Source organism: Carlito syrichta, unplaced genomic scaffold (assembly GCF_000164805.1).
Source record: "Carlito syrichta isolate Samal-C Ts95f unplaced genomic scaffold, Tarsius_syrichta-2.0.1 Scaffold141855, whole genome shotgun sequence".
Lineage (NCBI taxonomy): Eukaryota > Metazoa > Chordata > Mammalia > Primates > Tarsiidae > Carlito > Carlito syrichta.
Window position 1 is genome coordinate 94,545 of NW_007085951.1, and position 18,268 is coordinate 112,812.

At 37.9% G+C, this 18,268-nt stretch overlaps 1 protein-coding gene across 8 annotated transcripts in view; it reads left to right on the plus strand.

Annotated features, from left to right (window-relative positions):
* Nucleotides 1-18,268, plus strand: part of APP (amyloid beta precursor protein) — a 227,244-nt gene that overhangs the window by 22,194 nt on the left and 186,782 nt on the right. For all 8 annotated transcript variants that reach the window (XM_021708509.1, XM_021708507.1, XM_008049940.2 and 5 more), the window contains exon 2: nt 6,068-6,197. In XM_021708509.1, coding sequence (XP_021564184.1) covers nt 6,068-6,197 — 130 coding nt within the window. The remainder of the gene's footprint in view (nt 1-6,067; nt 6,198-18,268) is intronic.

Below are 18,268 nucleotides of genomic sequence, written 5' to 3' on the forward strand. Positions count from 1 at the left end.
CTTCTGCCTCCCAATTGCTGGAATTACATACAGGTGTGAGCCACTGCATCCAGCAACATCTTGGTTTTAGAACATCAAAATGATATTATCCTTGACAAATTCAAATGAATGTCTTTTCACCTGTGAGTAAAAGTAACTGAATCATGTTGAAGTTACTGCTTCCATTTTAATGGTCAGCCAATAGACAAAATACGCATGAGCTTCATGTGGTTCAGATTTGATAATTTCCACATCTATCTGTCTCTCCACATCATAGTAACAATTGTCATTGTCAGCATTACGGAGAGAGAAGGAGAGGAAATAACACACATGTCCTAGATTTCATGGTGGAAATTGGTAGTAACTTCTGTGTTTGACTGTGTTAGGCTCTAGTAGGGAGAAACCTCTCCACTGATTTTGTTAATTTGCAATTCTACCTGCTTAGAAATTAATAAGTGACTACTCTGTTGCACCAGATATTAACCATAGGAATCTGAACTTGGTGTGCAACCAACAGGAAAAAGAGATCCTTTTCTTCCAGTAATCAATTTGTACCCTACAATTTGTTGGTTTAAATGGAAAAGAAGAAAGCATGATGTGACTGTGCCTGCTGCAAGGTTTACAGAAAACTGAAAACTCCTGAGGAAATTCTCAGCAGGGCAATATTTCTGTGAAGTAGCAACTAGAATCCCTTTAGAAAAATGCAGTAACTCACACTTTACTGCACATAAAGTCATGTCTCTCAGGGTGAACTCTTTAGTGGCACAGAGTTTATGACTCATGAGAGCTATACTTTTGTGATCTAATAAACAAGTAAAGGTGGTGGGAGATTTATATTTCTGTACAAAAAGCCACTTCACCTTTCATTATTTAGAAAAAAACCATGGGGATATTCAATTTTTAGTGGCATTTTTAAGTTGAGCATTTTCTGGGACCTCAAATGCATGTATTAAGGTGTTGAGATACTTAAGAACAAAATAAAATAAAGAGAAGGTAGTGGTATCCCTTTGGAGCTTGGTTACTGGTAGTGTTTTGAAGAATAACTTTCTCACTACCCACTCAGGATTTTAATTCAGAATCACTTTCCCCTCCTTTCTTAAGATAGTGTCTCCCTCTGTTGCCCAGGCTAGAGTGCAGAGGCACAATCATAGCTCACTATAGCCTCAACTTCCCAGGCTCAAGCGATCCTCCTGCCTCGGCCTCCCAAGTAACTGGGACTACAGGCGTGTGCCACTATGCCTAGTTGATTTTTTATATTTTTTATAGAGATGGCATCTTGCTATTTTGCCCAGGCTGATCTTGAACTCTTGTCCTCAAGCAATCCTCTCATCACAACCTCCCAAAGTGCTGGGATTAGAGGTATGAGCCACCATGCCCAGTTTAGAGATGCTTTTTGTGTGTATTCTCCTAGCACATACCTTCACAGCTGAATTTATCCCATGCTTCCACACTGATATCTTATTTTTTAATTTTCTGAATATACTTTTTTAAAGAGAATTTTTAGGTTCTTAGAAACATGGAGAGAAAGGTAGAGAGATTTCCCATATTGTCAGCTCGCAGTCGCGCACAGACTCCCACCTTATCAACAGCCCCCACCAGCATGGAACATTTGTTACAGTCTGTGAACCTACACTGACACATCATTATCACCCAAATTCCGTAGTTTACCTTAGGGTTCACTTTTGGTGGTGTACATTCTGTGGGTTTGGACAGATGTCGAATGACATGTAGCCAGCATCATAGTATCCTAAGAGGAGTTTCGCTGCCACTACCCTCTGTGCTCTGCGTTGTCACCCCCACTTCCCCCAACTCCAGGCAGCCATCCATCTTTTTACTGACTCTCTAGATTTGCATTTTCCAGAATGTCATATAGTTGTGTGCCACACAGTATGGACCCTTTTCCAATTAGCTTCTTGCACTTAGCGGTATGCATTTAAGTTCCTCCCTGTCTTTCCATGGCTTGATACCTTGTTTCTTTTTAGTGCTGATTAATACGCCATTGTCTGGATGGACCCCGTACTTTATTTATCTCAGTGCCTTATTTTTTAACTGATTTTTCTTGGGGCTAGGACAAAGGTGAGGTGAATGGGGCGCTCAGGAATCAAGATAAAAATATTTGAATGTGAGATTTTAAAAATAAAAATTAAGCCGGGCACAGTGGCTCATGCCTGTAATGCCGGCACTTTGAGAGACCAAGGTTGGAGCATTACTTGAACCCAGGAGTTTGAGAACAACCTGGGCAACATAGTGAGACCTTGTCTTTACAAAAAAAAATTAGCCAGGTGTGGTACAGCACGCCTGTAGTCCCAACTTGGGAGGTTGAGATGGAAGGATCGCCCGAGCCCAGGAGGCTGAGGCTGTGGTGAGCTGTCGACTGGGCCACTGCATCCAGCCTGAACAACAGAGTGAGATTCCTGACTCAAACAAAAAGCTAAAAAAAATTATGATGAACAAAATATCAACATTTTAAATAAAGAAAGGATCATGCTGAGGCCTCTGAATATCCCTCATAATCATAAGCAAAATTCCCTGTATCGTATAACTCACACCACGAACATGGTTGTCTTGCTCAGAAACTTGGTTCTCCCCCAAAGGAAGGCACTGTTTTCCCTGTAGGCTTCTCAGACGTTCTTTATTCACAATCCTATAGCACTATGCTTAGAGGTGGGGATGGATGCCTTCCCCTTCAATCACTCTCAAAACACTCTTCCCTTCTCCTCCCTAAAATACCCCCAACCCCAGCTGTGAAGTACATGCTTCCAAACTAGATCACCACTCTCCTCTAACTGACCAGTCATCTCCATACCTCTTTCCAGCTCCGTGATGTTCTCCTTCAAGCTTTGAAGATTTTAACTCTTATTCCTTCATCCAGTATAACCATTCCCTCCTTGATTTTCTTTCTTTCTTTTTGAGTTTGCAGTCTTACTCTGTAACCCAAGTTGGAGGGCAGTGGTATGATCATGGCTCAACGCAGCCTCAACCTTCTGGGCTTGGACAATCCTTCTGCCTCAGCCTTCTGAGTAGCTGGGACTACTGACATACACTACCATACCCAACTAATTTTTTTATTTTTTGTAGAGACAAGATTTTACTTTGTTGCCTAGGCTGGTCTTGAATTCCTGGGCTCAAGCAGTTTCTTCGCCTCAGACTCCCAAAGTGCTAGGATTACAGGTGTGAGATACCGCACCTGGCTTATTCCATGATTCCTAAGTGGTTTTAATATTGACCTCAATGATCCTTCTAATATTCTAGTTTCTCAGTTCATGATTCTCCATCCCTCCAACAACCTTGCCTTCCTCATTTTTCTTTTTCTTTCTTTTTATTTTTTTTTTGAGTCGGAGTCTCACTCTGTGGCCCAGGCTGGAGTGCAGTAGCACACTAACCGCCACCGCAGTCTCAACCTGCTGGGCTCAGGTCATCCTTCCGCCTGAGCCTTCCAAATAACTGGAACTACAGGCATGTGCCACCATGTCCAGCTAGTTTTTGGTTTATTGTAGAGATGAGGTCTTGCCAAGTTGCCCAGCCTCTCACCTCGGCCTCCCAAAGTGCTGGGGTTATAGGCATGTGCCACGGTGCCCGGCCCTATCTTCCTCATTTTTCACCATTCATTCCCTCTGGTGCTCATAATCTACTCCCTGCGATAACCAGTAACTACAAGTCCTCCATAATCTTTTATTTTTATTTTTTATATAGGCGAGGTCTCTCTATATTGCCCAGGCTGGTCTTACTCCTAGGCTCAAGCAATTCTGCAGCCTCAGCCTCCCAATGGGCTGGAATTTTAGATGTGAGCCATCACGCTGGCCTGCCTTTAAAAAAATCTTAATTTCAATCCTCAGACCCTCCAAGTACTACTTCTTACCCCCTCACTTTCTTGGGTTCCTCCATACTACAAATTTTGTTTTTGTTTTGTTTTGTTCTGAGTTGGAATCTCACTCTGTCACTCAGGCTGAAGTGCAGTGGCACTCTCACGGCCATTGCAGCCTTGACCTGCTGGGCTCAGGTGATCCTTCCGCCTCAGCCTTCCAAGTAGCTGGATCCACAGGCACGCCCCACCATGCCCAGCTAATTTCTTGTTTCACTGTAGTGATGAGGTCTTGCCAAGTTGCCCTGGCTGGTCTGAAACCCTTGGACTCAGGCATTTCTTTACCTCTGCCTCCCAAAGTGCTGGGATTACAGGCGTGAGCCACCGTTCCCAGCTCATACTACAAACTATGTAGCCCAGAGCTCACACTCCACTGATCCTACCAGCTTTTAAGTGTATAGAATTCTAAATTTCTCACTTTTCGCCTTTTTAGATTTCATGGCCCAGCCACTGTAACCGTTCCCTAGCTTAGACTTTCAGTTCTCTCTTCATTGTTGTTCATCTGGCAAATCAGCAACCTGGGCACAATGCAGGATTTATGCAAGGGAAGACCCGTTTTAGAAAAGACTTTTTGCATTTATATTTTTCCTTCAAATCTCTACTCATTAATAAATAGAAGTGGTTTGTTATTTCATAGGTATATTTTAGTTGATCGAGTTTCACGTTTCATTCTAAGTGCTCAGTAAACACCATAATTTACTCAGAACAGTAATCAAAGCAAAGGACTGTAGTTACGGAGTGAAGAGAATTCATGAGTGCAATGCTTTATCTAAATGATACCCTTGACAACTTTTTGATAAATTATTTTTATGGAAATGAGCTGGAATGAAGAGCGGGATTTTTATTATAGAAAGCTTACTGTGTGTCATGTCCTGTATGTAAAATATTTGTCTAATTTGTGAAATACAGAGGGAGGTTGAGTTTAATGGAGATAATATCCCCAGGCATATCTCCTATAACATTTATTTAGGCCATTACAGACTATCATCCCATGCTATTTTGCATAAAAAATGACCTCGTGCTTGGAGGAGTCCTCTCTTTCTCCTCTTGTTTCTATTTTATCTCTCCTGACAAAAATAATAATTTAAGTCTAAATGGGTGCAATAAAATAAAAGTCACATTATTCACTGTTTTGAATGGAGTGAGTGGGTTCTTGTTGCTTGCATCTTTTTCTTTCTTTTTTTCTTTTAAAGTACCATTCAGGGTTAGGTATACAAATGTTGATTATGCAGGTACCCTTGTTGATGAGGTATGCCCCTCCCTCCCCTGGCAGTTTATCTCAACTGCCAATCCCCCCTCACCTCCCCTGGCAGTTTCCCAAAACTGCCAATCCCTTTCTTATGGTATTATGATGATTGTTCAAGGTCCACTTATGAGTGAGAACATATGTTACTCTGTTCTTTGTTTCTGTGATAGGTCACTGAGTATGATCGACTCTAAATCCATCCAAGTTGCTGCATAGTCCATATGTTTTGTCCTTCTTTATGGCTGCATAATATTCCATTGTGTATATGTATTATATTTTTTTAAACAAGTTCAGCTTTGATGGGTAGCATGGTTGGTTCCATGTTTTTGCTATTGTGAACAGAGCTGCAACAAACATGTGTGTAGGTATCTTTTTCGTAGAATGATTTGAGTTCCTCTGGGTGTATTCCCTGAAGGGGCATTGCTAGATCATATAGAAGGTCAATTTCTAGTTCTTTCAGAAATTCCCACACTGTCTTCCAAAAAGGTTGCACTAGTTTGCATACCCATCAACAGTATAGAAGTGTTTTCTCTGCATCCTTGCCAGCATCTGTTGTTGTTTGTTTTATTAATGATGGCCATTCTTACTGGGGTTAGATGGTATCTCAATGGCGTCATTTTCTTTATACAGAATTTCTTTAGCTTAGTCAGAATGAGAGCAGGCTTGACTATTAGCAATATAGATTGAGCACCCCAAATCTCAAAATCCAAAATACTCCAAAATTTGAAACTTTTTGAGCACTGACATGATGCTTAAAGGAAATGCTCACTGGAATAATTTGGATCTGGAATGTGCAGATGTGAGATGCTAAACCAGTAAGTAGAGAATACATTCTGTATTGGAAGAACTTCTGGTCTCAAGCATTTCAAATAAGGACTATTCAACTTGTTCCTTATAATAACATTGGAGGCTCACCAGGTGTTTGTTCATGCCAGCTCCTGCCTCAAGTAACACTGGACTCTTTTTGTGTGCTCTCCCAGGTCTATCCTGAACTGCAGATCACCAATGTGGTAGAAGCCAACCAACCAGTGACCATCCAGAATTGGTGCAAACGGAGCCGCAAGCAGTGCAAGACCCACCCCCACATTGTGATTCCCTACCGCTGCCTAGGTGAGAAGCCAGCCATGGAGCTGGTGCTGATTGGTGTCCTGATCTTGAGGGATGAAAAAGAGGATGCTTTTATTAGGTCATAGACACAGACTTATCCTTTGTCCTCTTGCCATTTTGTATTGTACTATGTTTTGAACTGTGTGTGTGTGTGTGTGTGTGTGTGTGTGTGTGTGTGAGAGAGAGAGAGAGAGAGAGAGAGATAGAAGGAGGGAGGGAGGGAGAGACGGGGTCTTATTCTGTTGCCCTGGCTGGACTTTGAAATGCAGTGATGCAATCCCGGCTCACCACAACCTTGACCTCCAAGGCCCAGGTGATCCTTCTGCCTCAGCTGCCTGAGCAGCTGGGACTTTAGGTGTGCCACCATTCTCAGCTAACTTTGTATTTTTTGTAGAGATGAGGTCTTGCTGTGTTGTCCAGGCAGGTCTTGAGCTCCTGAGCTGAAGAGATTCTCCTGCCTCTGCCTCCCAAAGTGCTGAGATTACAGGCGTGGGCCACTGTGTCCAACATGCTTTGGACTCCTATGGCAGTTTACTGTGCTCTCACAGTCCAGTGGTTTTGAATTTCCTGCCTCAAACTGAAATGATAGATTCCTGGGCCAGTCCCAGGCATGCTGAATGAATACCCTGAGGTAGAGCCCAGGAATCCTTATTTTACCAAATTCCTTAGTTGATTCTCACACAGGCTAACTGTCAAGACTTGTGGAATTGAAGCCTTGTATGTTTCTTCACATAAACTTAATAGAAGAATGAATCTACATGAAGCTCTAGCATTTTTGCTAACATTCTTTAAAAAAACCTTCTTCTTCCAGCAACTAACTGCTCGCCTCTTTGGTGACAGCTGGGGAATAGGAGTTGAGAATATTTTTTTTTCTGTTTACATCAAACTGAGAAAAACCATTTGATCACCAAAATTTAATGTGTATTTCTCCACTGACCTCAAATTTACTATAACTTTTTATTTTTGTAATTCAGTTTTTTTGGCCAGGTGTGGTGGCTCATGCCTGTAATCCCAGCACTTTGGGAGGCTGAGGTGAGAGGATTGCCTGAGCCCAGAGGTTTGAGACCAGCCTGGGCAACTTGGTGTGACCTTATCTGTACAATAAAGCCAGGTGTGGTAGTGCATGCCTGTGGTTCCAGCTACTTGGAAGGCTGAGGCAGAAGGATCTCCTGAGCCTAGGACGTCGAGGCTGCAGTGGCAATGAGCATGCTACTGTACTTCAGCCTAGACAACAGAGTGAGACTCCAAAAAAAAAAAAAATTAGTTTTATGTGATTTCATTTTATGTGCTTTTTGTCTTCCTGAAACATTGTCATATTTTATATTTAATCTGACTTGGTTATTCGTCTGTTCTTAGTTAATATTTTCGATTTCTGCAAATGCCTGGTCACATTAGTCTTTGAACTGATAACTTGCATCTAAATGTTTTCCACAAGTGTATTCAATAGTTGGAAGGTGGTCATAAGGATATAGAGACCTGTATGTGGAGACTGTGGACAAATAGTAATATATAATATGATGACTTCTTAATAAAGGTTAAAAGCAATCTTTTAAAAAAGTCCCAACAGCAAACTACAAAGTAAGAATGACTACCAAAGATTCTGGAGTATGATATTAGGTCAAAAATGAATAAGAACATACAGATTATTGTTCATTCGTGTGTGTAATTTGAGACATAAATGGAAAACAATGGGCATTGGAATGAAGATTTCATGTGGTGGATTTACTACTCAAAATGTAATTGATGAAGAATGTGGGAAACCAGGTTCCTAAGCTTATGATAATTCTAGGTGCCCTTATTCTTCCTTACTCCTTGTTCCTAAATGCTTTACAAGGCCTCTAACCCTTTTATGTCTGGTCAAAAAGTGAATATGTAATAAGATGAAAATAAGTAGCACTTAAATACTAGATAGAGAATTCCTACTTCAAGAGAATATAGGGCTGGGTGCAGTGGCTCACACCTGTAACCTCAGCACTTTGGGAGGCCGTGGTAAGAAGATCGCTTGTGGCCTGGTGTTTGAGACCATCCTGGGCAATGTAGCAAGACCCCCATCTCTACAAAAAATAAAAATTAAAAAGAAAAAAATATAGAGGTCATCTGTGTCCAGGAACTGTGTATTTCAAACTAACTTAGTTATTATACTAGAAATCATGTATAGAGACCATAAAATTCAGTACAAGTTAGGAAGTTGATCATGAGTCAATTAATTACATGGGCCCATTTTTGTTAATGATTTCTTTCTTTTGGTTCTCACTTACCTGTTCATGAAATGTTCCAAATACATTGTCATTAAAATGTAAACAGATCTTTGGGTGAGTGTTATTGCATAAAACACCTGATAGGACACTCAAAACCGTGGTCATGTTTCAAAAGTAAACTTAAGTTTAAATAGCATTTTATGTATCCTCCTGCTTCATGATTCTATTCAGAATGATTTGTATTAGAATTGTTTAAAAGATGAAATCCATGGTAAGATTGTCATTTACTACTTAGTGGCATGTTAAGTAGTAGTTTGTGGCAAATATCCTTTGACCTAGAATCGATTGTGTCCTCTTTGCTGACCATTTTCTTTGTCTCTGTTCCCCAAACCTTCCTGTCTCTAAAAAGTGCTCCTTAGGCAAGAGTGAATTGCGATTCCATGTGAACAAACACTACAGCCAAGAATAAAAGATGTAAGAAATGTTCACAGATCTAAATATGAAATCAGAAGATTTTATGATAATACTTTGATTACATAGAGACTATCAAAATACTTGTTTTTAGTCATATAAACTGCATTAAGCACTATTTAGGGAATCTGTAGCCTAAGTAATATGGTTCTTAATAATTAATGTCATCTGTCAAACACTTGTATGATAGTCAATTTAATAACCTGTCCTCACCTTACCTTTTTAGCCACTAAACCACTTCAAAATGTGTTATAGCACTGACAAATACTTACAGAACCCTGATGTACTGTCTGGAAATGGGCAAAGAGACATTGAGAGGAGCCCGTGAAATAATTCTTTCTCTGTGAAGGAATTGATTTCCGTGAAGGTTTTGCTATCAGCAATGACCAGATTTCGCTCTTATCTTTTTAGCAGATTCTAGGCTCCTTTGATGTGGAGGTACATAATTTAAGATGACAGGTCAATTGTGACGCATTAAGCAAATTTCCTATTTCCTACTTCCTGGTTTAGTATCTGCTGGGAAGTGAGCCTGTTGACACTAACTGTTCTTGACTATGAATGAGACTAGGTAATCATTAGATATTTTCTGTAGGTATTTGGCTTGTTTGAATCAGTTATTATATTTTTCTCATTTTATGAATCCCTAGTCTTTTTCCATTGATCCTAAAATTAGATCCTAATGTGACAAGTAGAGCGCACATTGCTATTGAGCTTAGATTAGAATTAAGGAATATGAGCACTGCTTAATTTTTAGGTTGTGACACATTTTTCAGAAGTCTTAAGCCAAAAGTATTACCCAAAGTGTGTAAAATAACCCCAGTGAGTATGTATAATGTGTCTTATATTTCAGGAAAAGAAATTGAAAAACAATGTTGTAGAACTCATGTACATTCTATTTTTACTAATACTGTATGGTCATGATAGTAATTGCTTTTCCTACTTTCTGACTTTTCCTTTTGCTTTTTCTATCTTTTCTTCTTTCCCTGTCTTTTTCCCTCAATTTTTTAATCTCTTTCATATGGTGATATTAATCCCTTTGCAATTGTATACAGCATCCATTGAAATACTTGCTAGAACAGAGTACCACATGTTCTCACTCATAAGTGGACCCTGGATGTTTACCATAATACTATAAGAAAGGGATTGGCAGTAGTGAGATACTGCTGGGGTAGGGAACAGGGGAAACAGTAACAGTAAGGCACCTAATCTCAAACCAGGTGAAGTGGGGACCAAAGGGAGGCCCAAACTTTACCTGTACGATGTCCACTTATATACCTAATCCTGAATTGTACCACACATCTTTAAAATTTTTAAAAATAAATAAATAAAATGCTGAAAAAAAGAAAAGAAATACTTCTATGTGGCAGGCAGTATTGGTTCCGTTAGTCTCACTTCATGGGCTGTACAAATATTGAGCGCCCAAGAGGTTGGATCTCTTACTGTAACTCACAGGGCTAATAAGTGATAGAGTCAGCACTAGAGCCCAACATTTCTTGGTTCTTGTTCAGTGTTCCTCATAGTTCCTTATTAAAAAAATTTGTATTCACGCAAATATCCACCTGATATTTTACAAAATCAAATCATAGAGGAAAGACTAAACCAGAGGCAATATATAACACTTTTTAAAACACAGTATGCTGTATTGGAAAGGAGACAGCCATGACACTGGTACAGGACAAATTTCTATGTGTGATAATGTTTTCTACTTTATAATAATAATAGGTAACATTCATACATATGACTTGCTGTTTAAACAAAGAATTACTGTTTAGCATTAACATAAGTACTCTCTAAACTCTCTGACTGTACTTAGACAAAAGAGATTATTTTCACTGACATAGAAAACAAAATAAGATAGTCTTAAACATCAAGCGTATTAAAATTCAAAACAAAGCTTGAAGAGAGAAAAATGCCTGTTATGCCTGGCATGCAACCTTCCTAACCTCTTTATCAGGAAGGGTCCATGTGACACTGTGTTATTTTTTTCCAAACTGTGTGTTTGCCTTGGACATACTTGCTGTACAGTATCTTGTCTGGAAGGAGAAAGTGTATCAAGATGCTGTCTCCACTTTCTTTCCATGGAATGGATGATTTCTTTTGAGAGTCTCTCATTCATCCTTTGCTTTTGGTAGTACCTCTGGTGTGTAAGATAATACACTCTAGTGTAAGATCTGTCTTAATCATATGAACATTTTATTAATGATCACATATGGGATTCAAAGATTCATTATTCAAGGAGAATATTTTCTTTGTAAAACTTTCAACTCCTTTCCATTTGAATGAATTCTCTTTGTGGTGTAATAGATCCACTATTGAAATTGGCACATTTCTGTACTTGTCTCTGATCAGCAAAGGCAAGGTACAGTGCATAAGATAAATTACTGTTAAGTTTTAGGTGCAAAGTCAGGTTAATAGCTTAATCCAAAAGAAGAATTAGATGATAAAGAATTCCTACCTTCAGTGTCATTTTATTTCATTTTGTAGTCAAGTCTTTCCAAGCATGTAAGTAGGCATGACCAGAAAACTATTCAGATGTGTCAAATAAGAAATTAAAAAATATTTAATTCACCTTAATTTTGAACTTCACTGTTTTTCATAAAAATTTAGGATGAGCCTGCCTTGTTTTCTAGGTTTCTTGGCAGCCTTTGTGTCAGTTTTCTGCAGCTATCTTAATCTTATTTAGTATGAAAAGGATGTATCTGGATAATATGAGATATTGTGCCAGGGTAGTTCTTTGGATTTATGCTAAACAATTAATTCTCTTGTGACACATCAAACAACAGAACCATATTCAAGAATGTTACATGAGACTTAATCAAACTTTATAAAAGTGGGGAGAGAGATAAAAGAACATTTTCATTGTAGACTTTAAGAATCTTTAATACCCAGATGTCCCAGCACAGCAATCCAGTGTGATAGAGAGTTGGTGTCCATGGCTCTTCCCGTCCCCATGATGTAGATGCTGGCAGTTTATAAGGGCCTGCCTGCATGTCCTGGGGTTGTACATCCACTATGATGAGAATGATATTGAATGAGCCCAGCCTCTGTACAAAGGAAGGGTGTAAATTCTTGAGCATTCTATGTTCTTAAAGATTGTCTACGTCTTGATCTCATAAGGAATGACAGACAATGTGCATGGAAGTATTGTTCTCCGAACAATGGGGCTACTGGTGACTTTGATTTTATTTAAGCCTTTTTCTGTAAATTTCTATAACAGGTCAGTAACTTTTATCATCAGCAAAAGATAGACTATGAAATCAGTATGTATAATTTTGTGTCTACTGTTGAATGGTGATAGTAGAAGAAAGTCAAAATACTTGAAAGCATACACAGAATGATCATTAATTTGTCTTATCTGTTAGTAATTGTACTTTATGAGCTTTATACAGTAAATTTATGGGAAAACATATGCTGCAAACTTAAAATGCCTTCATGCTTACTATCTTCAATCAAATTTTAGCAGCATTAATCATCATTAATTCTTCAGGAAGATTCTTGATTGTGCTTAATTTTTCCCCCCCAAAAATTGCATCTGGGAGCTATATTTGTTTCAGGCTGGATGGGTGAATGGGAAGAGTTTATTTACATGTATCCTGTGATTCTCTGTGAGTGAGGAAGAACTTAGAAGGTGAAACCCCATTTTATTTAATTAAGTAAGAAGTCTTTAAAAAATAGTTTTTCCATTATCATAATGCTGTAAGAAAGGGATTGACAGTAGTGGGAAACTGCCAGGAGGGGAGGGCACACCTTCTCAACAAGGATATCTGCATAATGAGCATTGTATACCTAACCCTGAATTGTACCCCACATCTTTGAAATTAAACATTAAAAATTAAAATAAAATACAATAAATGTGAGAAGAAAAAACAAATAGTTTTCCTTCTATGATCCACCAAGGTCTGCTGTTAGATTTCCCTGTCCCAAATTCCATGTTGTCACCAATTGTGTACATTGGCTCCAACTTGATTTTCTTTTTAAAACCTGTGATGGTGGGTGAGTTGAGAAGACTATTTTATTTTAATTAATTAATTTTTTTAGAGAGGAGGTCTCGCTATATTGTCCAGGCTGGGTTCAAACTCCAGGGCTCAAGCAGTTCTTTTGCTTCACCCTTCCGAAGTGCTGGGATTATAGGCGTGAGCCACTGTGCCCGGAGAAGATTTGACTTTTTAAAAAATCAAAACCACACACCCCATCATCCACATAGTATACAGTTCTATTAACAGTGAGGTTGGTTAAAAAAAATTAAGATTAAGGAAAAAAACAGAAAATTATTTGGTGTGGCCATCTTACATGCTTATGTCTCCTACACAAAGCTAAACATTCTAGCAGTGGTGTAATGTTGATGTATGTATGCTCTGGTACACAAATGTCTTTTTGTTGTCACAGTACTACAATGAAATACACAAATACAAACTTAAAAAAAAATCAAAATTCTGAAAAGAAAAAGAAAGAATAGTGGCTTTTGTTGACTCCATTTCTAGATTAGTTTCTTCTCATTTAATTATTTTACTTGCCATTATGTCTTCTTCCTGGGACTTTAAACAAGTCATGTTTTAGCTAATAAGAGCTCCGATAGCATGGGTGATTTGTTTAGTTAAACCTTCAATTTTGTCTTTCTTTACTGGCATTATACTCAGTTGTCACTCAGTTGTCATTAAGTGACAGGAGTCATTAAAAAGAAAAACAACTTGTAAAAATTGTTGGTTGTGCCCTATGTTAGTGTGCTTTGTTAATGTTTTCCTGAAACACAGAATTCATCCATCTGTGTAAGTCCTAGGAGATAGGTGAGACCAAAAAAATTCCAGTTCATTCTACATGATATTGTTCCAAGGAATAGTAATTGCTTTGAAAAGTTAAGTAAGCCAGGCGTGATGGCACAGGCCTGTAGTCACAGCTACTGGGAAGCCAAGGCAGGAGGATTGCTTTAGCCCAGGAGTTTGAGGCTACACTGAACTATGATTGTGCCACTGCACTCCACCTTGAGCAACAGAGCAAGACTCTGTCTCTAAAAAAGCAATTAATTGATTAAAAATTTAAAAAAGTATAGTGAGTTTCATAGACTTCTCATTTGTATTGCATACTAAGAACTGCAAATATGTACTTGAAATAAATTTTTCTAATTATGAAAGTCATATATGTTCACTGTACAAAGTTGAGAAAATATAACTACTACCTAGAAATTAAAAAAATTATTTGACTTCCTTTCAGTCCACATTTTTTCATGTATGTTTTGCTTTTGTTATGTAATTTTTTCCTATTTTGTGACCTTTTTTATCTGGCATTTTTATAATTATCCATGAAATTAAATATTCTTGAAGAATAGGATTTTTCATGTAACATCACACCAGACACTATAATGTGTTGACTCTTAATTTGTGGTTGTTTAGGTGGTTTATTTTATTTTGTGATAATTGCTATAAATGATGTTGTGATAGATATCTGGTAGATACATTAGTGTTCAGTTGAGTTTTATAAACAGAATTATTGGCTGAATACCTTGCAAATCTTACAGTTGCTTTAAAAAATATGTGTGCTACATAATTGTATATGAAAACATGGAGGAAGTTTTTTTTTTCTTTTTTTTATTATTATATAGATGTGGGGTACAATTCAGGGTTAGGTATACAAACATTGATTATGTAGGTACCCTTGTTGATGAGGTATGCCCCTCCCTCCCCTAGCAGTTTCCCTCAACTGCCATTCCCACCCCCTCCTCGACAGTCTCCCACTACTACCAATCACTTTCTTATAGTATTATAATTGTTCAAGGTCCATTTGTGAGTGAGAACATATGATACCCTGTTCTTTGTTTCTGTGACAGATCACTGAGTATGATCGACTCCACATCCATCCAAATTGCTGCGAAGTCCATATATTTGTTCTTCTTTATGGCTGCATAATATTCTATTGTGTGTATGTTCCACATTTTTTTAATCCAGTCCAGCTTTGATGGGCAACATGGTTGCTATTGTGAATAGAGCTGCAACAAACATGCGTGTGCAGGTATCTTTTTTTATAGAATGATTTGAGTTCCTCATGGAGGAAGTTTTTAATACTGATTTGTGATCCTGAGTTTAAAATAAGTATAGATGCCCCTACATTTAATTATACTTAAAAAAGTGATGAGTAAAAAGCACCTGTAATTTTTATTTAAAACTGTGTAAAACAATTTTTAATTTTTAAAATCTATTAAACCATCTTAAATGGTTTCTTTTCCAAATTTTCAACTTAGGCCACAGTTAATTGACTATTCAAGGTGAAATAAGTCTTACAAAAATTACTGATAAAAGGTCAAACTTACATATTCATTATGCAAGCTACAGCGTGTGAGCCCTGGATATGAGTGAAATGTGGTCCCTCTTCTTACAGGGTTGATGGTCTGGGAGTGGGTATAGAGGGAGGGGATTCCAGCTGAGGAATTTAAGGAAGACTTGCAGGAAGTAGCACTTGAGCCAAGATTTGGAGAGATATAGGCAAGAATGATATGTGAGAGGGGAGGCCAAACAAAACCTCTGGAATTATCCTGTTTTGGAGGGCAGGCCCCCTGTAGTATAGGCTTCCTCCGCTAGGTAATTATTCTAGGAACCCATTGACATCAGTGTACCAGCTAACATTGTTGAGAGAGGCTGCTTTTGGCTTCAGTGATTTTTTTTTTTTTTTTTTTGAGATTCCTTCAGTGCCCATTTCATGATGGGTGATTTATGAGTGTACCTGCCCACACTGCGCTGAGTGTCCAACAATTTTTGACCAAATATGGCATGACTCCCACCCCCCAGTCTTGCCCTGAGTGATTTTTTTTTGTTGTTATTTCCCTGGATGAAAAAAAAATCCTAAAAAGGAAAGAGTTTGCCTGTGTGGAAGAGGTGAAACAAAAGTGAGAGTGGCACTAAAAGGCATCAAAAGTGAGTTCAAAAACTGTCTTGAGCAGGGGGAGGGGCATCTCGATAGGTGTCTTGAATCAGAGTACTTTGAAGGTGACTGAAGTTCAAACATGTAAGAATAAATACACAATTTTAAATAAATAAACTCCGGTCTCCCCCTCAGCTTTTAGGTATTCAGAGAGTGAGCAAATTTCTCAAGATAGGAACTGAAAGGATATGTATAGTCAAAAATGTTTCAGTGTTTTCAGGAAGAAGTAATTGGTCATGATAACAGTAGTATTTTTTAAAAAGCATTACTGTTTTCATTCATTTAGTAGATACCATTATGCTATAATTTTAAAATTTATATCCAATTAATTATTTCCAAGCTGATATTGAATGTATACCTTTTTTGTGTATACACATGGTACTTTTTGCTTTTTGGCAACTAAGGTTATAATTTCTGAGGGCAGGAAAAATTTTTTTAAGTTGTTAATGAAATCATAAAAGCAGAATTTGCTACTTTGGTTATTCATGTTTTGCCCATTTTTATATGAAATACTAACGGTGTTTGAGTTGGATCACTAATTGTATATATGTATTATAGCTTTCTCCAAGAGACAGAATATGAAAATAAAAAAATTGAGATTGTTATGAGTTATATAAAAATGAGTCATGACCCTATATTTATAGTCTACTTTTAAAAAATTTTTTTAATTTTATTTTTTTGAGTCATAGTCTCACTCTGTTGCCCAGTCTGGTGTGCAGTGACATGCTCACAGCCACCGCAGCCTTGACCTGCTGGGCTCAGGTCATCCTTCCACCTCAGCCTTACAAGTAGCTGGAACTACAGGCTTGTACCACCATTTCCCTGCTAATTTTTTGATTTATTATAGCGATAAAGTCACGAAAAGTTGCCAAGGCTGGTCCCTAACCCTTGGTCTCATGCAGTCCTCTCACCTCTGCCTCCTAAAGTACTGGGATTACAGGCGTGAGCTACCAGGCCCAGTCTGCAGTTTACTTTAATAATGAACAGTTAAGCATACTTTGTGTTAGATTTCTTTTAGATAATGCTTTTAGATTATTTCCATGTACAGTATATATAGGAAGAGAGCGACAGAGTCAGACATACATAGACATTGGCATCCACAGAAATTTTTTTAAAATGTAAGGTATAACTGGTCATGGTCACGTTTTTCAGTTGTTTTCACCTACTTGATAGAGAAAAGACAAAACTGGCTTTGAATTTAATAACATATCAGCTGAACACAGAAGGTTTCTGTAATTTTGAGTTTTTAAAATTTGCTATCAGGGATTGGTACTGTTATATCAGATATGGTGGTTTGAAACATGAACTTCTCAGGGAACAGTTAGTAAATAGCTACTTCGGTTTCATATCTGCATGGCTCAATCTTGGAAATAATTCCCACAACAATTCAGCTTGCTGTTTGAACATAAATTTGACATGAAAAGCAATATTTCTGGCCAGACACAGTGACTCAAGCCTGTAATCCCAGCACTTTGGAAGGCCGAGGTGAGAGGACTGCCTAAACCCAGGGATTTGAGACCAGCTTGGGCAACATGGAGAAACCCCATCTCTACAATAAATTAAAAAAATTAGCTGGGTGTGGTAGTATACGCCTGTATTCCAGCTATTTGGAAGGCTGATGCAGGAGGATTGCCTGAGCCCAGCAGATCAAGGCTGTGGTGGCTGTGAGCGTGCCACTGCACTCCAGCCTCAGTGACAGAGTGAGATTCCAACTAAAAATAAAACAAAACAAAAACAATATTTCCATTAACTTCAAGCTGTGTCGTTTGCCGTGTAATTTTATCTCCTATCCATAAGTTACGATTATGATGGCAAATCATAGAAGAAAGTGGACTTTCTTCAAAGTCCGTTTTCAAGTGGTATATTGCTTGCCATCACTCCATACTCCCAGCAGAGAAAGGAAACATTTTTCCTTCTTGTCTTTAGAACTCACTACCCATCATGTTATTTCCCAGAACAAATAGGAGACTTGAGATCTTGTGTTGATTTTTTTTTTTTTTAACCATTCAAGCCAATAAATAACTTTCCAAACAGCTATTGTAGAAAATGCAGTTTGTGTCTGACAAAACTGATACAGGGTTTGGGATTTAGGGCTGCTTTTTTTTTTTCGGATCCTATGAACAGTGGCAACCATATAAAGCATATGAAATGTGAGAAAGTGTTTAAAACATTAAAGAGAGTTATTATTATGATTCTTGGGGGTAGAACAATACTTATACCCAACATTTGAAAACAGCATTAACTGAATTAACTTACATTATGTTTTAAATAGCGAATTGCATTTAAAGTGGTTGCGCAAATAACGTGTAAAATCAGTTAGACATAGACTTATTATTATAACAAATTATAGGGAACTTTTGATGCATTTCATCCCTTGAAAAAGAACTAAAGCAATGCTTTCTTGTGACTTAAAATTTTTCTTTTTTACTATTGTAAATTAGGTACATTGTATCTTTTAAATAATAATTTTAAATAATTTAATTAATAGTACCCATT